General features: G+C 53.4%; 1 protein-coding gene across 4 annotated transcripts in view; it reads right to left on the bottom strand.

Annotated features, from left to right (window-relative positions):
* The window catches only part of LOC116954540 (phospholipase D1-like), a 102,912-nt gene that overhangs the window by 27,434 nt on the left and 53,942 nt on the right, over window positions 1–21,536 (bottom strand). For all 4 annotated transcript variants that reach the window (XM_032975122.2, XM_032975123.2, XM_032975124.2 and 1 more), the window contains 7 exons: window positions 8,387–8,652; window positions 7,558–7,691; window positions 5,801–5,946; window positions 4,794–4,932; window positions 4,080–4,145; window positions 2,613–2,671; window positions 1,741–1,833 (listed from right to left, as the gene is read on the bottom strand). In XM_032975122.2, coding sequence (XP_032831013.2) covers window positions 1,741–1,833; window positions 2,613–2,671; window positions 4,080–4,145; window positions 4,794–4,932; window positions 5,801–5,946; window positions 7,558–7,691; window positions 8,387–8,603 — 854 coding nt within the window. In that variant the 5' untranslated portion in view covers window positions 8,604–8,652. The remainder of the gene's footprint in view (window positions 1–1,740; window positions 1,834–2,612; window positions 2,672–4,079; window positions 4,146–4,793; window positions 4,933–5,800; window positions 5,947–7,557; window positions 7,692–8,386; window positions 8,653–21,536) is intronic.

Genomic DNA, 21,536 nt, shown 5'->3' with positions numbered 1-21,536 from the left:
CACGATTTGTTGCAGATTTTTAAACATGTTGGCTTCATGCTTGACACACGGTGCGGGCAATGGGTGAAGCAAGTAGTGGGTGGGGCTACCTGAATAGTGGGCGGGTCTATCAGAGTTAGTGGGCGGGTCTACCTGAATAGTGGGCGGGGCTACACGAATAGTGGGCGGGGGCTACCCTGAGTAGTGGGTGGGGCTTCTCGGGCAGTGAGTAACTCCCATCATTGAGTAGGTCCAAACTTCCCTCCCTAAAACCCTCGGCTGCAAGACCTCCCAGTAGGTCCTAATCCAGGACCTACTCAATGATGGGAGTTACTCAAAAATTAAAAGTGATCCTACTAACAGCCTAACGATAAAAACCAACACCACCTGGTCAGTGAATTAAAACATGTACATCTGGCCCTCAAGATGAACGGATACTCTGACCGTACTATCCGCCAAGCTGTTTCTTCCACCATACAGATACAACCACCTGATACTCCGATCAAAATCATCACGTTACCATACATAGCAGGCGTTACCAAAAAGATTTCCAAAATTCTAAACAAACACAAGATCCAGGTCGGTTCAATACAGCACACAAACTCCGTGATCTGATCCCATCCATAAAGGATGTCATTCCTGACTTACAGTACCCCGGTGTTTACAAATTGATTTGTACCTGTAGTGACTGCTATATCGGGGAGACGATACGACATTTCTGATCGAATCCGCGAGCACAAATCATATTTGAAACACGGCAGAACGAATTCTTCGGCCGTGGCTGATCATTGTTTCAACACAGCGGGTTCCCATGATATCGTTTTCTCTGATACCAAAGTTCTCTGCAAACCTCCCGGTTATTACCAGAGATTTGTCCATGAAGCCATCCAGATACACAAACACAGACACAACTTCAACGAGAGGATGGTTTCAAATTGAAGCAACCATTGGAAAGATGTCATAAACCAAGTCAAACGTTAGCTGCCTTATAATTGTACAGCCATTGCTCTCAGTGGGTTGTATGTACTGGTGCATCTCTCCCCCCGAACCCCCTGCAGCATAACAAAAGGCGGCTTAACTCAGCCCTCCCCCTCACCCACGTCCCTTTTTGGCTCCTCCCAGCTAAACTATTAACCTGTATATATAATCCCGGTCGTCTCAAGAGCTGTCCACATGGTACAGCGATTCTGCTGTAACTGTTCCACCTGAAGACGGAAGCTTGCGTTGCCTCCGAAACGTCGTGATTTAATTTAGTTGTTTTATTTTATTTTACCTACGTGACGTTACCGAAAAAACAAAGAGTATGAATCCTTGCAGTCACGAAAGCTTCAAATCCAGACAGTATTTGTTAGGGTGCCACGGTGGCTGGGAGATATTATCTCCCTCGCCATGTATGCAGGAGGTCGTGGGTTCGATCCCGACCCTGACGCCTGGATATTTTGGAGTTTGCGTGTCTCTCGTGGCCGCGTGGATTTTTCACTGCGGTCCGCCGATTTTTTCCCCTCCACGCGATAAGCTACTTCTCATTGGGCTACGATTTGTGGCCGGGTCACTTCTGACAAAAAAAAATCTGTTTTCGCTCAGTGGCTTTACCTGGCAAAATAAAAAAATAGTTTTAAGTTTCTATCGATGAGGGCCTCTCGAGAGCTCCCACGAGCGGAGAGGCACCCCCACACCTCTGCCAGCAGCGGCGAGAGCGAGACATTGCAGGGCTGCCCCTCTACCCTTCACCTGAGCGGCACTGCCGCTTGAGCTCCGTACCGTTTCGACCACCGGAAGCAGACCTCGCGCTTCCCGCAGCAGTGTAAGCCGGGCATCTTGTAGCCACCCGATCGCTTCTCAATGTAGCCCTCGCTGCAACAGATCAAATCATTACATCGGTGAGGATTTAATTCCGGCTCCCGCCCATAACAAGCCATCGTTCCAAAGCCATTTGCATAGAAGCAGAATTAGAATATTTAATTATACTGGAGGAATCCGATGAGCTATGAAGCTCTTTTTCACAGATGTCCAACATCGGTCTAGCCCCGCCCACCAACCGTCCCTTTTCTCCACCTGCCACCGGCGCCACAAAAAGTTTTACCCAGCAGCCACCGCTGCTGCAGGCGACGGTGACCAATTATTGTGCGGCTGCTTGGGGAGATCAGGGGGTCACGAGAGGTGGTGTCGGCATGGGGAGGAGGCCTTCATCCAGCAGTGGATTGACCACGGCCGACAATCATGATGACGATGGTGATGAACCAACGCACGTATAAATAAATGTAATTTCCTGCATCGGTGTCGTAATTAACCCAAGTGACTGAGCAAACAAAGAATACTCTGAAACGTTGCACCGAGGCTCCTGCAAATTGGTTCGTAGGAGTCGTCTCAGTGAACTCCATCAATGGGCAGGGGGCTGCCACCTGTTCCACTGTAGACCAAACCCAGACCTATACCTCACGCGGCACTGGGTCTATCGTCAGAGCCACGTGGCAGCCTCCTGCAATGACGTTCAACGCAACACCCACCGGTCGCAGATCAAATCGCTTCCAGCAACCGCCCGAAACACAGACGCCAATTCCCGGACTGTTGGGGGTTCTCAAACCCGGGGACAGGCGGTCTCTTGCCGGAGATGGCAGAGAGACAAAACTCACATGCCCTTGGGCCCCAGGTCCGCGATGAAGGACAGACCGCTGACCTCCAAGAACTCCAGCTGCATCACCCAGGGAGAGGAGACGAGAGAGAGAGAGAAAGACGCAGGTGAGAGAGTGGATTCACAAGCCGCGTAGAAACACTCCTTCATGTAGTTAGCAGGCAACATCCAAACGCAGGAACCACAAAAGATATAAAAGACAAAGATCCCCCGTATAGCCTGAACAGACTGTTGGGGCAAGTTCTATTAGTGAGCACCTATAAAGGCTGGCACGGCACACGAAGGGGTGGGTGGCCAGCACCACGCCCGGCCGCCTTTGTCTCCCCAGCGGCGATGTTTACACACCGCGCCAGGTACTCATTTGAGGTCGAGTCGACCTAGGGGAGGCCCATGACCGGTTCAGATAATCGTCACCGGTGTTGGCCGTGAGCGGAAATCGAACTCGGGTCGTCGGGTTCAAAGCGCAGCGTAGCGCTGACCACTCCCACACACACGGGCGTCGTACTCGCCACCCCCCCTCCCACCCCCCCCCCCTCTCCACGTGCGCGGTGTCAGCCTTCATAGGCACCACTAACTAAAAGCACTTGCCCAAACAGGCCGAAAACCTACACCAGGGGATCTTTGTCTTTGGAGGAGCTGTAGCCGAGGGGGGAACGCTCCCCGCGCCACCCCCCCCTCCTCTGCCACCCACGCCCCCCTCCCTTTGTAGCTCGGTGCCCTGAGCCCCCCTCCTAGGCCCCTGGGCGCTGGCGCCGCCTGCGCTCGGTAGCTCCGCGCCACCGTTTCACAGCCCGTCGTGCTAACAGCCCCGCTTGCGATTTGGGAGATTACATGAAGGGGCCCCTTATCTGTGGACATGCGTCTCCTCGCTCGAGTGTGAAAGGTTGGCCGCGTGATGTCAAGGTTGTTTGAGCCAAGTGCGTGCGCGTGGGTGCGTGCGTGCGTGCGTGCGTGGGCGAGTAGATAGCATCGAGATGTGGTTTAATCTGCTGGGTGGATGATTGGTGAATCCAAGACGCTTCCCATACGAAACGGAAAATCCACCCAGACGTGGGTCAAGGTCAGCAGATCGTCGTCGTCACCTCAAATATTCTGCGATCTCTTTAAGATATTCCACAGCGAGGAATTGCTGTCCGTGAACACGGCGGCTTCCTGGGATCAACGTTTCCCAGCAAAAATTTGTGGAGCTGCCCTCACCCGCCCAGATGTTGCCTGCCAAATCGAATGCTGCTGGCAAGCCAGCGGCCCCACAAAGGCAACTCCCCCCCCCCCCCCCCACACACATTAGGCAGGGCAGATTCCTCCAGCCTGTCTAAATAAAGATTCAAAATTCTGACAGGAGACGTTCACAGCCGCCTCGGGCATTGCTGAACGAAGGGGCCGGGCCGTCGAACCAAGAGGGCGAACTGGCGGATGAGAACCGCTCACAAGCCGTGCGGCCGCTCCCTACCGCGCTGGGGCCCCTTACCGTGGCCGCGTGGTTCCTGTAGACGGGGTACTGCAGCAGGCCGCTCAGGTAGTTCTCGATTTGTTTCTGGAGCACACACGGAAGCGGAAACGTCACGGGGGCAACGTCTCGCCTAAAAACGTGCTTTCATTTTTTTCGTATTTCATACATCTCACCATAATAATTGACAATAATTTACACTTCAATAGCGCCTGTCACTCCCCGGAGGTCACAAGGCGCTGTATATATCGCGTACAATAGAGGGTGCTTAAAGAAATGCTAACACTTATATGGGACCATCGTCGACTATCTGTAAGATGATAACAAATGTATGCTAAGAGTTTCAAAACATCAAAGGGTCCCCACATTTTTCTCCATCATTCTGCTCTCCAGGCACATTTCTTGTGGTGTTGTTGCAAACTCTCAGAGGTGTTTCCATTTTTGTGAAGCCCCCTCTATACCCCGTGCGTGTTTCCACGTACGAGATCAATCTGCAGAGGGACGCCCGCCGCCGAGCGTGGGTGGCGTGGGCCCCCACCCACCCACGTCACATGACGTCATTCAACAAGGTGTAGGCGGGTCACGTGCGGCCGGTCTCGCGTCCCCACTTTGCCAAATCTGACGACTACCGCGTGGCTGCCCTCGCGCAGTTGCCCCCGGACTGTGTGAAGTCGCACCGCAACATCGGTCCGGCGAGCTCCGGCCGGCCCCGGCGAGGGACCGGAACCCACCCACCTTACGGCTGGACACGTAGTCCTCCCTCCTGGCGAACGGATCCTCTCGCCGCGTGCCCTCCAGGCGGCACGGCAGCTCGGGGATCTTGGAGTCGGCGCCCTCCCGCTTCGGTTTCACCGTGCGGCGGCGCTCGAGGTGGCTGCGGGCGGGGAACGGAGGCGTCGGCGGTGGCGCCGGCGAGAGGGGGAAGATGCCGAGCGACGAGAAGCTACGCGCGCGCTCGCACGGATTTTTGTAACGGCCCCACCCCCCCCCCCCCCCCCTCCTTGCCGTGACCGCCGCGGCGTTGGGCGGAGGGGCCCTCATCCAGCAGTGGATTGACGGCTGGGCGAGGAGCGGCGCGGAGGAGCTGCGGCCGCGGTGACGTCGCTGAACTCAAGCGCAGCACGGGCGGCTCGTCGATTGGCCAGCCAGACCCGCTCGTCACGAAAACAACCCCAAACAAATACTCGCCTGCTTATTGTAAGCATCATCACCTGCATCGTGTCTCTTCCCATTGATAGAGGTTTTTTTTTTGTTGCAACCTCTATTTATGGATGATATTGGCCGTGAAAGCCTACTTGTTAAACTGATAATTAATCTTCACTCCCACTGCTCCCCCCCCACCATCCCCCGCTAACCCCCCCTCCCCCCATGCAGGCTTCTGTACCCCCACCAATTTATGAGACCCACAGGCGGCCACCGCACCGCCTCCGATGGAGCGTGCACGATTAAAACCTAAACAAACATCGTCCTCCTTGTCTACAGCGTCTCTCTCTGTCATGTGGCCTCGCACGGGAGGAGAGACTGGTGGGGGGGGGGCATGTGGGGGGGGGCATGTGGGGGGGGGCATGTGGGGGGGCATGTGGGGGGCATGTGGGGGGCATGTGGGGGGGGCATGTGGGGGGGGCATGTGGGGGGGGCATGTGGGGGGGGCATGTAGTAGGGGCCATGTGGGGGTGGACATGTGGGGTGGACATGTGGGGGTGGACATGTGGCAGACATGTGGGGGTGGACATGTGGCGGACCTGCGGGCGGGCTCCAGGATGCGGTGGAGTGCGCGGTAGCGCTGCAGGTCGTGGTGGAGCTGCTGGAAGTCCTTGTACTTGCGCTTGATGTCCCAGGAGAAGTCGCCGTGAGTGAACCGCACCGTGTACATGTTGGCACGTTCCATCTGGGGGGGGGGGTCGTGGCACAGAAGTGCGGTGAGAACGTGGGGCACGCGCAATCGGCCGCATCGGCTTCCCGTTACCGCGCTCCCGTTACCGCGCTCCCGTTACCGCGCTCCCGTTACCGCGCTCCCGTTACCGCGCTCCCGTTACCGCGCTCCCGTTACCGCGCTCCCGTTACCGCGCTCCCGTTACGCACAGTCTGTGCTTCCCGTTTCCTGGCTGGTTCCTGGCTCGGTTCCTGGCTCGGTTCCTCTCCGGCCCAATGGGTTCTCAGAATCAAAATATGGTTTATTTATACTGCAGGAGGAATCCGATGAGCTATGAAGCTATTTTTTCACAGATGTCCAGTAAGGGTACGGGGTCAGAACGTTCCAACAACAAACAACACGGATACACGATAGTAGTTCAAAGTACATGAAAAGGTAAGCAAACTAGAGGCCCACCGAAATTCGTTTTCTGTTTCGGCGCCAAAAGTTGGCAAATGGCCTCTTTCGGCATCGTTTCTGTTTCTGCCCTAGCCAAAAAGTTAACTTTAGGTTTCGGCCCAAGCCAAAAAGTTAACTTTAGGTTTCGGCCGAAAGTACATTTTTAACTTTCGGTTTCGGCCGAAACCAGAAATTCAGTTTCGGTCGGCCTCTAAAGCAAACCACCCAAACACAAATTTTCTTATCTAAAGCATCCCCATCCTACCAGGCAAAGCCCACTGAGGTATTAACTCTTGAGTAGTGGCTAGAGGTCTTTGCCACCGAAGCTAGCTGGGTAACTGGCTAAATGGGATTTTTATTTGTCAAAAAAAATAAAGCATGGAATTGCATTCAAACGGCCGAATAAGATGTTGGGAAGAAATGTAACAGATAGCGACTCCGAACAGTTGGGACTAATGAACACGGACCACGGTTCATTTGAACATTACTCTAACTTCTCAATCTGCGATCCTGTTAATGCTATTAATATTCTTTCAATCTTAGCGAATATATAAAAAAAAAAACATCACGAGGAAATACATCTTTGCATCGTATTATTACACACAAAAGCGGACACGTGTGTGTGTGTGGTCCGAGTACGGGATCGTTGTGCCAACACTACGAACATGACTGCTGCTGTCTCCTATTTTCTGTTGCAGGTTAAAGGGTTCTCTACCACTCATCAACAATTGTGACTTATTATTACACTTGTTTACCCAGGAAAGCCTCGCCGAGTCTCACGAATCTGTACGAATCTCTCTTTTATGGCGAGCCATGGGAGGGAAGCCCACGCAGAGAACTCAGAGAAAACCCACTCAGAACCGGGGGAGAGAACACACAAACTCCACGCAGAAAAGGTGCCCGGGTCAGGAACCGAACCCAGGTCTGTGGACACTGCGAGACACCAGCGTGACGTCACGGCGATACACGACTCCGCCGCTCCTGACACGGTTGCGTCTGGCTTGACCACCTGAATGTGACATTGTAGTCTTTTTGCTTGCTCGGCATCTGCACATCAGCAGCAGCCGTACAAAACAATGAGGAAGACGGCGGCCAGGGTGGTGACCACTGTGCGTTGTTGTTTAACAGAGAAAGAGAATAAGAGGAGGAGGAAGGTGCCGAGTCTGGCAGGGAGCCGACAGCACAGACCTTCTTGGAGTTCCCCGTCTTCTCCACCTCGGTGACGCGGACGCGGATGGGCGTCGAGTCCAGGAACACGTAGCCCTGGGCGCTCTTCACCTGACTCAGGTGGAAGACGGCGATGAAGGGAATCCTTCCTTCGACTGCGCACCGCGCACAAAGACAAAGGCCCCCCCCCCATCGCCGTGACCGCCGGGGACAAGTGCTGTTGGCGGAGTCTGAAGACTTCCGTTTGGGTTACGTGCAATCTGAGGTTTTATGTTTTTATGAGCCGTGGGACGAAGAAAAATCGGACGACGCGTAGGAAACCGAGCACACAGGACAGGCGGAAGAGAGAGCGGGAGAGAGCGAACTTTTACGACGCATCAGATATCGGAATATTTATTTATTGCTGGAGGAGGAATGTGATGGACTATGAAGCTCTTTTTTTCAGAGATCTCCATTAAGGGGGCACCGGGGTCGGAACGTTACAACGACAAACGATACAGAGGAAAAAAAAACACGATAGGAGTGCAAAGTATAAGAAAGGTAAACAAATTACTTGAAAAATGCACAAACGAAACTACATTCTTTTATCTCACCAGGTGGGGCCCACCGAGGTGTTTTACTTATTTTTCAGAAGCGACCCCGGCCACAAATGACAGCTCAACAAAGTGGCATAATCACGTGGACATTTACAGCAGCTAAAACAATCCAAATAATCTCAATGCACGAAAAAAAAAGATCCACGGTGGAAAGAGAGAGACGCAAACTCCCAAAATACAGCAGCAGGCGTCGTCAGGGGTTGGGATCGAACCCACAACCTCCTTGCAAGGGGGCACCACGACCCGCCGCTCACCCGTCCGCCGGTGCGAGTCGGTCTCCTCGGTCCCTCCGAGCTCCTCCAGCTCCTCCTCGCTCATCACCAGGTGGGCCATGCTCAGCGAGAGTCCGGGGCTCGACGGTGGCGGGGGACCGGCGCCGCCGGTGCTGTCGCTTGCGCCGCCGAAGGCGTCCCGCGGTGGACGCTGCGGTGCGTCGAGGGTGGCGTCGGCGCCGTCGGTCTGACGGGGCATGTCGGGCCCGGCGGAGTCACGGTCCCCTCCGGGACAGCAGCAGGAGGGCCTGCGCGGCGGCACGGGGAAAAAAAAAAGAGATTTCCCCGGGCGTAGACTTTAGCGGACCGTCGGGGGAAGTGCCGGTTAGCGAGGGGCTGCCTTTGTATCCCCAGCGCCGATGTTGTTTACGCACCGCCTCAGGCGCTCGCATTTGAAGGCCGAGTCGACCCAGGGGAGGGCCCAGGACCGATTCAAATATTCGACGTCATTATTGGTCGCGAGCGGGAACTGATCTCGGCTCGCCAGGTTCGTAGTGCAGCCCGCCAACCGCTACGCTTCCGCGTAGCACACGTACACACGTTATAAGCGTTACACAGGTTACACACACACATACACGTTACACAGGTTACACACACACACACACGCTATGCACGTTACACAAGTTACACACACACACGCACGTATTCCCATAAAGCCAGATATAGGGGCGCTGCCGTGGTTTAGTCAAGCAGCTTGGGCAAATAAAACTCGTGCCAAGCAATCTCGATGGGACCGCGGTGTGGGCCAGGTGGCCACAGAGCCCCTGCGTGCTCACCATCACTCAGCCGCGTGTGTGCGAGCCATCCGTGGTCATCGCGGCCAAGGCCGCTGCTAAACGCCGGCGTTCTATCAACGCGGAGAATTCAATGCCCCCGCGGTGTGAGGTTGATCGACGGGGCCAACGCGTTCACGAGTTTAACCCGGCCACTCGCTCGCCGCTCTGCTATCACCGCTGCTATCGTTGGTGGTTCCTCGATCACACCCTGTGTTGAGGACTCGTTGCTGTACCAGACACCGACTGTTTCCGCCTCATCCACCATCACACTACAGGTCACGACAACGCAAAAAGACAAAGACCCCCGTATAGCCTCAGCAGACTGTAGGGGCAAGTGCTGATAGCGAGCAGCACCTATGAAGGCCGGAATGGCAGACGAGGGGGTGGGTGGCCAGCACCACGCCCGGCCACCTTTGTCTCCCCAGTAGCGATGTTTGCACACCGCACCACGTACTCATTTGAGGCCGAGTCGACCTAGGAAATGCCCAGAACCGGTTCAGATAATACTCGTCACTGGTTTTGCCCGCGAGTAGGAATGGGACCTCGGGGCCCGCCAGGTTCGTAGCGCAGCGCGCTGACCCGAGTTTGCTTCCCGCTCGAGGCAGACATCGGTGCTTCTTCACCAACCTGCACCGCCCAGCACGGCGGAGCGTGCTCACGCACACGCCCCGTGATCGACCTGGCAGGGGGCGTCGTTTTCATCGAGCAGAGGGTTAAAGAGGTTTTCGTCGTTATTAATGACCGCAGGCTTATCGGACATTGGGGGCAAGCGCTGCGTCAGGGAGCACCTATGAAGGCCGATGCAACGCGCGAGGATGCGGTGTGGGTCAGCACCACCACGCTTCAGCTTTTCCCTGCAACAGTGGTGGCGAGATGTTAGCCACCTCGCCTGGTATGCAGGAGGTTCGTGGGTTCGATTCCAACCCTGATGCCTGTTGCAATATTTAAAGTTTGTACGCTCTCCCCGTGGTCGCGTGGATTTTTTCTCCGGGTCCTCCGGTTTTAACCCCTCCACATTTAAAATCAACATCACGGGTTGAGTGTATTTGGCTACCGCTGTAAATGTCCACGTGACAATCCACTTCATTGGGCTATCGGCTGTGGCCAGGTTCGTTCGTGAAAAAAAAAACAGCTACGTAGCTCAGGGGGCCTCACCTGGTAAAATTAAAAATAGTTTATAGTTCAGCTTGGGAGTGTCTATCTGCCTAAACGAGAGCGATTTAGTACACGAGCCACGGCTAATTGCCCGCGAGAGACGGTGTGCCACGTTTAACTCCCCCCCCCCCCCATGTCATATCTCACCCCGCGTTTAACCCTCCACTCCTCCCCAGCGTCAACACTTCCCCCCCCCCCCCGCGTGTTTAACTCTTCCACCACTCCATTGCTGCACCACTCCAGCCACGCCAACCACGCCAATCACGCCGGGCACGCCGGCCACGCCGGCCACCTGTGCTTGGGACCCACAGCCTTACAAGTAGACCCACAGACTGGAATCGTACCCACAGGCTCACATCCCCGGTGATCGTCCAACAGTTTACCAGTTTTAAACCACATGCCAACGCTGCTCCAACACTGCACCTTCACTTGGGATTCGACCAACAGACTAACACAGCATCACAGACTAACACAGCACCCATAGACTAACACAGCACCCACAGACTAACACACACCCATAGATTAACACAGCACCCATAGATTAACACAGCACCCATAGACTAACAAAGCACCCATAGACTAACACAGAACCCATAGATTAACACAGCACTCATAGACTAACACAACACACACAGACTAACAACACCCACAGACTATCACAGCACTCACAGACTAACATATAACCCATAGGTTAACATATAATCCATAGACTAATACAGCACCCATAAACTAACACAGCACCCAGAGACTAACACAGAACCCATAGATTAACACAGCACCCATAGAATAACATATAACCCATAGGCTAGCATAGAAGTCGTAGACTAATACAGCACCCACAGACTAACACAGCACCCATAGGCTAACATAGAACCCACAGACTAACACAGCACCCATAGACTAACACAGCACCCATAGGCTAACATAGAACCCACAGACTAACACAGCACACATAGACTAACACAGCATCACAGACTAACACAGCACCTAGACTAACACAGCATCACAGACTAACACAGCACCTAGACTAACACAGCACCCAAAGACTAACACACACCCATAGACTAACACAGCACCCATAGACTAACATAGCACCCATAGACGAACACAGCACCCATAGACTAACACAGCATCAGAGACTAACACAGCATCACAGACTAACACACACCCACAGACTAACACAGCACACATAGACTAACACACACCCATAGACGAACACAGCACCCATAGACGAACACAGCACCCATAGACTAATACAGCATCACAGACTAACACAGGATCACAGACTAACACAGCACACATAGACTAACACAGCACCCACAGACTAACACAGCACCCAGACTAACACAGCACCCACAGACTAACACACACCCATAGACTAACACAGCATCACAGACTAACACAGCATCACAGACTAACACAGCACACACAGACTAACACAGCACCCACAGACTAACACAGTACCCACAGACTAACACAGTACCCACAGACTAACACACACCCACAGACTAACACAGCACACAACCTAACACAGCACCCATAGACTAACACAGCATCACAGACTAACACAGCATCACAGACTAACACACACCCATAGATGAACACAGCACCCATAGACTAACACACCATCACAGACTAACACAGCATCACAGACTAACACAACACACACAGACTAACCCAGCACCCAGACTGACACAGCATCTCAGACTAACACAGCACACACAGACTAACACACACCCATAGACTAAAACAGCATCACAGACTAACACAGCACCCACAGACTAACACAGCACTCATAGGCTAACATAGAACCCACAGACTAACACACACCCACAGACTAACCCAGCACCCAGACTGACACAGCATCACAGACTAACACAGCACCCACAGACTAACACACACCCATAGACTAACACACACCCATAGACTAACACATCACCCATAGATTAACACAGCACCCATAGATTAACACAGAACCCACAGACTAACACAGCACCCACAGACTAACACAGCACCCACAGACTAACACAGAACCCATAGCTTAACACAGAACCCACAGACTAACACAGCACCCACAGACTAACACAGCACCCACAGACTAACACAGCACCCACAGACTAACACAGAACCCATAGCTTAACACAGAACCCACAGACTAACACAGCACCCATAGATTAACACAGAACCCACAGACTAACACAGCACCCACAGACTAACACAGCACCCACAGACTAACACAGAACCCATAGCTTAACACAGAACCCACAGACTAACACAGCACCCACAGACTAACACAGCACCCACAGACTAACACAGAACCCATAGCTTAACACAGCACCCACAGACTAACACAGAACCCACAGACTAACACAGCACCCAGACTAACACAGAACCCACAGACTAACCCAGCACCCAGACTGACACAGCATCACAGACTAACACAGCACACACAGACTAACACACACCCATAGACTAACACAGCACCCATAGATTAACACAGCACCCATAGATTAACACAGAACTCACAGACTAACACAGCACCCACAGACTAACACAGAACCCACAGACTAACACAGCACCCACAGACTAACACAGCACCCACAGACTAACACAGAACCCACAGACTAACACAGCACCCACAGACTAACACAGCACCCACAGGCTAACACAGAACCCCAAGGAGACCAGCACATGCCACCTGTGCTCCGCGCGCGAGAACTTCAAGTAGTGCAGGGTATTGATTGTCGCTATAAAATACGATTATACTTAGGCTTATCCACACGCGCGCACACGCCGTGCTCACTGCATCGCACCGAACATTCACGGGCGGTGAATTCAACACTCGGGCTGACACGCCGCACGCGGTCAATAGCAGAGTGGGGGCGCCAGATCGATATCGGGGGGCACTCCTCACCCACCACCACCCACCACCACCACCCACCACCCACCGGGCCAGTCGTTTGCTCAGTCGAACGTTCGCCTCGAACCCCCCCACCGCCACCCCCCGGAACACTCACGATCTTTGTTTATTAACTCCCCCCCCCACCACCCCTCTTCTCCCTCCACGAACTCGGTGGTCAGTAAATGCGCGCCGCATCAATAATGCACCGGCGGCAGCAGGCAGAGCGCAGGGCGAGCGAGCGAGCGAGGGTCCATTACAGCCCCCGCGACGAGACACCCGGATCATCAGAGCCCCCCCCCGCTCGAGCAACCGCCGCTTACAATTATTTTAAGTTTCACGCCAAAATCCGCCGGATTCTCGCCGGCGTCTCGAGCCGCGCTCATTACGACTCGATGCGTTCATAATAACAATACGTGCGCGCGTGAATTTATTTTGCCGTGCTCTATCACCGAGTGCTGAAAAGCCTCGTCAGCTCAAGTCTACTCACGTCACCATCTCACGTCGCACGGTTCGAAGGGCCACCCCCGGTGGCAGCTGTCCCTGTGTGGACCAAGCTCACTGAACAGCGGACACCCTGTAAGTGGGCATTAGTCTCCTGTCAGCAGCAGCGGGCGATGATTGCCGCTGTGCGGTCTAGCCTAGGGCACCCCCAAGTGGCAGCTGTCCCTGTGCGGCACAGGGTGACTGAGCACCTGGCCTGTGAGTGGGCATTGGTCTGCCAGTAGGGGGCAGTGTGATTGCTGCTGTGCGAGCGATTCCAATTTGCGCAATGTGCGGTGCAACTTCTTCAAATGTGGCAACTTTGGACCGTGACGCCATCACACGCAGTGGTTCTACTTATTTACGGATCGTGACGCTGTCACACGCAGTGGTTCTACTTATCTACGGATCGTGACGCTGTCACACGCAGTGGTTCTACTTATCTACGGATCGTGACGCTGTCACACGCAGTGGTTCTACTTATCTACGGATCGTGACGCTGTCACACGCAGTGGTTCTACTTATTTACGGATCGTGACGCTGTCACACGCAGTGGTTCTACTTATCTACGGATCGTGACGCTTTCACACGCAGTGGTTCTACGTATTTACGGATCGTGACGCTGTCACACGCAGTGGTTCTACTCATCGTAAATAACGTCGGGGGGATCCTTGGCATCAACTGCGAATGAAGCGGACGGCGCGTGGCAATTTACGGTTCCACGCACACTGGAGCACAGTCCGTGTTCGCAATCAGTATATTTATACTGGAGGAATCCGATGAGTTATAAACCCTTTTTTTCATAGATGTCCAGTATGGGCATGGGGTAAGAACGTTACATCAACAAACAATAAACAAAACACAACATGACAGTCGTGCAAAGTACAAAAAAGGTTAACAAATGACCCAAACACACACAAAACAAAAAAAACTAAACCATCCCCACGATACCAGGCAAAGCTCAGAGGTATTAACTTATTTTTCAGAAGCCATCTGGCTGCCACAAATTGACAGGTTAACAAAGTGGCCCCTCATTTGGACATTTACAGCAGCGAAAATAAACCAAATAATGTCGGTTTCTAAACTGTGGAGGGGGGAAAAAGAAAACCAGAGGATCTCGTGAGCTACGAGCACCCTCCACACCACGTCAGAGGCCCGATGCTTTCGTGATAACAAAACCACCTAGTGAATTGTACAAGCGTACACAGATGAAAAATTCCCCCGTGTAGCCTGTAACAGACTGTTGGGGCAAGTGCTGTTAGCGAGAACCTATGAAGGCCGGCACGGCGCACGAGTGGGTGGGTGGCCAGCACCACACCCGGCCGCCTTTGTCTCTCCAGTGGCGATGTTTTTACACACCGTACCAGGTACTCATTAGAGGCCGAGTCGACCTAGGGGAGGCCTAGGAACGGATCGGACACTCGTCATTGCAGTTGGCCGTGAGCGGGAATCGAACTCGGGTCGCCGGGTTCGTAGCGCAGCGTAGCGCTAACCGTTTCGCTACCGCTCCCCACAAATGCACACGCACACGGGTGGGGTTCAGGGCATCAGCGTCCGCTATCGTTACGCTGCTCACGCATTGCCGCCTGCCACACACAAAAAAAAGCGCCCAGGATCTAGCGTCATTGGAGTTTGGCAGCTCATCTGTTAGCTCAGTGAGCAATGAAACGATGAGGCACGGGGGGAGAGAGAGAGAGAGATGCACGCCAGGAATTGCAATGAGAAGACAGGAATGAGAACGCACACGGATTGGAAGCGTCGCCGAGACGAGATTTTAACCACCTCGCCTGTTCTATCCCGACCCTGATGCCTGTTGTCGATTTGGAGCTTGCGTGCTCTCCCCGTGGTCGCGTGGAATTTTTCTCCGAGACCTCCGTTCCATCCTTTCACATTTAGAAACACGCATTTAGAGCATTTGGCTGCTATACATTCCCACGTGATAAGCCACTTCTCGTTGAGCTATCGCTTGCGATGGCCAGGTCGCTCCAGTCGTGGGACCTTACCAGCTAAAATATAACCAAAATAGTTCCTAACAGTTTGAATATGCAGGCCAATCGCACCGTCTACGAGACCCACGATGGAGTGGTAGCGGCCCAGGGGGGGGTGCTAAGAGGGGCGGGCGACCTCAAGGCGAAGCGACGGGAGTCGGACCGCCATGCGTGCAGCTGCCCGGTGGATCGACGGCGCCGCGCGACCGTGAAGGGAGGTTGGGGAGTTGTTATTTGACTTGTTGTTGTTATTGTATGACTTGCATCCCACTGGGATTTTTGCACACAGCGTTGGTGTACGGTGCTATTTCAGGAATATTTTGATGTTTTTTTTCTCCTGGATTTTCTGTTTGCACAGTCACATAGTCACTTTAAGATGTTTTCTTGTTCATGTTTTTGTTTGTTGCGGTTGCACCCGATTCAAGAGCCGAATGGCTCACAGGGCTATACCAAATAAATTAACTATGGAACTATGGAGTTCTCCATCCAGCAGTGGATTGATCATAGCCGAAGATGATGGTGATGATGATGAGTTAATTATTTTTTGTGACGTGTCATGGCTGGATTGGACGACAGACGGTGGTCCAGACTCATAAAGGAATGTGAGCTTGGGGGGTGGGGGGGCTGACTTGAGAGGGGGAGTGCTGGCTTGCGGGCGGGGGGGGGGGGCTTGGGGCGCATGGGCTTGGGGGGCGGGACAGCACTTGCAGCAGTAGCCAAGGACGATCCCTCACCACCTCAACTAACCTCAGCAGGAGGGCCCCCCCCCCCCTGTACCCATCGTCGGCTTTGCCCCGTACGCAGAACGCCACGGGCGCAGTTGTACCCCCACCCCCCCTGCTGTCACTAAACACCACGGGCGAGCCGCTCGCGTCTCTCGTGGATGCCAGGAACCCCCCCCCCCTCCCCCCCGTCCGCGTGGGCCACGCGGGACGAGTCGCCCATTTGTTGCGCCACTGCGATCGGCGGTTCTCCGGCGTCATTAACCCGGCACGGGCGTTCGTGACATCCCTTCGCTCGATGGAATCAAGGAGACGCCGCGCGCCACCCCCCCCCTCCCCCTCCCACCCCCTGGACGAATCACCTCCAGTCAGAAGCTTAGGAGACGAGCCCTCGCCCGAGTGTTAGCGAACTGTGCGGCACACACCACGGAGTTGCCTAAGCCGGGATTGAAGCCAGATCCCAGCGTGACAGCCACAGAGAGCTTCTCTCTGTCTCTCTACAAAGACTGAGATCCCCCCCCCTCCCCAGCCCCCCTTACACCTCCTGCCCCTCTATAGCCTTGAAGGATTGTTGAGGCAAGTGCTGTTGGAGCGCGGAGCACCTACCAAGGGCGGCACGGCGCACGAGGGGAACGGTGGCGAGCAACCACCCCAGTGGCGATGTCCGCACATCGCAACCGGGTATTTGGAGGCCGAGTCGACCTAGGGGAGGCTCAAGACCGGCTCAGATCATCGTCACCGGTGTTTGGGCGTGGGCGGGAATCGAACTCGGGTCGCCGGGTTTGTAGCGCAGCGTAGCGCTAACCGCTGCGCCACCGCTCCCATTTTCCTCGACACATACCGATAGACGCACAACACAGCTGATCGAGAATGCATGAACCTCGTCATCAACGTCATCTGGCGGCATGGTGGCCATGCTTGCGGCTCACAGCAAGCAAAAACAACATTTTCCTGGGTTAGATTCCCGACTCGGGCGCCTTTCTATGTACGTACATTGTGTGTACGTATACGTGTGTGTGCGTACGTGTGTGTGTGTACGTACGTGTGTGTGTGTACGTACGTACGTTGTGTACGTACGTACGTGTGTGTACGTTGTGCACGTACGTACGTGTACGTACTTGTGTGTGCACGTACGTGTGTGTGAGTGTACGTACGTGTGTGTGTACGTACGTGTGTGTGAGTGTACGTACGTGTGTGTGTGTACACGTACGTGTGTGTGTGTACATACGTACATATGTGTGCACTTACGTACATGTGTGTAGGTCCGTGTGTGTGTACGTTGAACTTCTTTCGCACCACACGTGACCAAGCATGCTAATCTTGAGAGCTGCTGCCGAGGGCACTGTCGTGAGGCCTACTCTTCCATCCTGGCCACACATTTTTGGGGAGAGGTAAGAGTTACCCACACTCTACCCCACCACACAGGGTGTGTGTGTGTGTGGGGGGCATTCGTTTCAATTAGCAGGTTAGTGCACGGTGGGGTAAAGCGTGGGTACTGACACCCCTTTCCAATAATAATTTTAACGTATAAAAAGCCCTTAAATATTCGTTCTCAGGGTACTGTGCACGAATAGACGGAGGTAGTTTAACATCAACCAATAGTTAAAGAGAGGGAAAGTAATTTTAAACGGAGACTTTTTGTTGCTGTCGAGATTTGTAGGTCTGTAAAGTGTCTCGGTAGTGCCCTGACATCGAAGGGGCAAGGGGGACTTCCAGAGTTCAGTTGCCGCAATGGCAAAAGTTCCGTCACCACCCCCGAGTGTGGAGCCGAGAGAGAGGGCTGAACGATTTGGGGGAAAATATCAAATTGTGATTTTTCTGGCAGACATTGCGATTTGATTTGCGATTAAAGTTTTTTTAAAGTCAAGCTTCAGTTCAATATTCAGTGTGTAATAGATTTAAAACATGTGATGGAGCATTACCATCATGATACCATCAAAATATGAACTGCTCTCTATATTCTAATGCAAGGATGATAACTTAAAATATATTAATTGCTTCCAACATGTATTGTTTTTTTACCTACGTGACTTTACCGAATAGAACCAAAGAGTATGGATCCTCGCAGTCACGAAAGCTTCAAATCTAGAATTGAAATAAAACAATCAAACATAAAACAATTAAGTTAAATAAATAGAGTTATAATCATAAAAAGATTAAACGATTCCAATAGGATTGTAATAGGACTTTTCAAATCGCAAAAAATCGCAGCCTTTGCAATTTTCTAATTGGCGAGCAACGCGCGATCTGATGATCTTAACGATCTTGGTGGAACATTCGTGGCTGAAGGAGGTCACGGGTGTAGGGGCAGGAGCAAGTCCGTTTCAGGCCTTGAATGCCAGCAAGAGAATATTAAAATCAATACGGGGCACGGACCTGGAGCCAGTGAAGCGACAAGAGGGACAGTTGTGTGATGTGGATTCCCAAAGGGTGTATAGCGGTTAGCATCCTGGCGGCCCGCATTTTTAACGTACTGCAGCCTATTCAGAAGCTTTCTCAGGGTTACAAAAATTCATGGACATGACTGCAATCAACGCGGGGGGAACACAAATGCGTGGATTTAAGGAAGCGTGGCAGAGTATGATAAATACCCTCTGGAGCGGGGGGGGGGGGGGGGGTTGATCCTCCCCTCCAGGAGAGGCCCTTCTGCCAGCAGTGGCGTGAGTGAGCAATTGCAGGGGCTGCGCCTTCACCTTTAAAAGGTGTACGCACGGCTTTGCACGAAAGCCCAGTGCGGAGATCGGTAAACATTTGAATGACTGCACGCAAGGACATAGTGACGCGTGACCTTTCACGGATGCAGGGCAATGGGTGTCAATAGAGAGAGAGAGAGGAAAAGAAGAAGCGTAAAACCAAACTAAACTAAACTTTTCATTTTACCAGGTAAGGTCCACCTGAGCTCAGTAGCCCTTTTTCAGAAGCGACCTGGCTAACACAAATTGAAGCTCAACCCAAGGTGGCTTATTGTCACGCGACAATTTACAGCAGTAGCAGCCAAATATTCTCGACGCCTAAATGCGGAGGGCAAAACCGGAGGACCCAGGGGAAGAATCCACGCGGCGACGGAGAGAGAGAGACGCAAACTCCAAATACACAGCACGCGTCAGTGTCAGGATCGAACTCACGACCTCCTGCATACCAGGCGAGGTAGTTAACATCTCCTAGCCATCGTGATGATGTAAAGAGAGACAAGCAAACTCCAAATACACAGCAGGCGTCAGTGTCAGGATCGAACTCACGACCTCCTGCATACCTGGCGAGGTAGTTAACATCTCCTAGCTACCGTGATGATGATGATGATGAGAGAAAGAGACATGTAAACTCCAAATATACAGCAGGCCTCAGTGTCAGGATCGAACTCACGACCTCCTGCATACCAGGCGAGGTAGTCAACATCTCCTAGCCACCGTGATGATGAGAGAAAGAGAGAGATGCAAACTCCAAATATACAGCAGGCCTCAGTGTCAGGATCGAAGTCACGACCTCCTGCATACCAGGCGAGGTAGTTAACATCTCCTAGCCACCTCAGCGCCCCTGACATTTTAAGAATCTGACATTTTAAGTGATCTCACTGTAACACAACCCCAGCGTGACTCGGCCACGTTTGTACAGTGCACAGAAAACGTCCCTGCACTGTTTGACTACCAACTAATCTGTCCCAGAGTACAGTTTAGGTTTTTTTTGTGTTCCACAGCAGGAATTGTTTTTAGGCTGCGTCATCCTGACCGCACGCCAAAGCGAATTCCTTCTCGAAAGAGCCACACCGAGGCATCGCTGCTCATATTCCACTTGCAATCCCCGAAGAGCCAGCGGTGGAAATTCCACATTCCTATGGCAGGGGCGAGCCTCTACATCGGGCAAGCACTGCAGACTCCCTCCCCCCACCCCACAAAGTTGGTACTCGTTTTATCCACCCCGGAGAGAGGGTTGATGGGCCGAGTCGAACATCTCAACCGGGATGAGAACTCGCAAACCTTGCGATCGTGAGCCTCCCCTCCCCGCCCTGTGACTGAAGCCCCCGGACCGGATGGGACGGAGACGACAACGCGCGCGCGTGTGTGTGCCTGCCCGTGGGGCCACGCGGCCCGTGGGGCCACGCGGCCCGTGGGGCCACGCGGCCCGTGGGGCCACGCGGCCCGTGGGGCCACGCGGCCCGTGGGGCCACGCGGCCCGTGGGGCCACGCGGCCCGTGGGGCCACGCGGCCCGTGGGGCCACGCGGCCCGTGGGGCCACGCGGCCCGTGGGGCCACGCGGCCCGTGGGGCCACGCGGCCCGTGGGGCCACGCGGCCCGTGGGGCCACGGTCACGTGACGCGGCCACCGCAGGACTCCCGCTTGTTGGGCAACAACTCTCCTGGAGCGGCGCTTGTGGTGACAACCAGAGAGAGACGACAGAGAGAGACGACAGAGAGAGAGGCGACAGAGAGAGGAGACAGAGAGAGGGGCGACAGAGAGAGACGAGAGAGAGACTACGGAGAGAGGCGACAGAAAGAGACGACAGAGAGAGACGACAGAGAGAGAGGCGAGAGAAAGACGACAGAGGGAGACGACAGAGAGAGGCGACAGAGAGAGGCGACAGAGAGAGACGACAGAGAGAGGCGACAGAGAGAGGCGAGAGAAAGAGAGGCATGACAGAGAAAGGACGTCGTATTCTATTATTTATTTTCTTTTCTACGTGATTTTACCGAAAGAACCAAAGAGTAATTCCTGCAGTCACGAAAGCTTACAATCAAGTTTGAACCATCTCTACGGGGAGGATTTACACACAACTCACACTTAACTTCAAATTTAGCAATCTTTGGAAGAATGTAATCAACCAGGCTATGCGTTAACCGTGTGTTGGCCGACTCTCTGTGTTGCATTGCATTACATTTCCAAAATTTTGCCAGATTTCTTTTCTCGGACTTCCCATTTCTCTCTCTAAAATGTATTCGGCTTCCCACTTCACTTTTTTTCTTATTCATTTATACCTGATGACGGTTGCTTGCATTGCAATCGAAACGCCGTAGTTTATTTTCTTTCTACGTGACTTTACCGGAAGAACCAAAGAGTAATTCCTGCAGTCACGAAAGCTTCAAATCAAGTTTGAACAACAGTATTTCTTACACAA

Source organism: Petromyzon marinus, chromosome 55 (assembly GCF_048934315.1).
Source record: "Petromyzon marinus isolate PM22_M1 ecotype Great Lakes invasive population chromosome 55, UKy_Petmar_22M1.pri1.0, whole genome shotgun sequence".
Taxonomy (NCBI): domain Eukaryota; kingdom Metazoa; phylum Chordata; class Hyperoartia; order Petromyzontiformes; family Petromyzontidae; genus Petromyzon; species Petromyzon marinus.
Note: the sequence above shows the minus strand (reverse complement) of the source record. Positions and strands in the feature narration are given on the sequence as shown.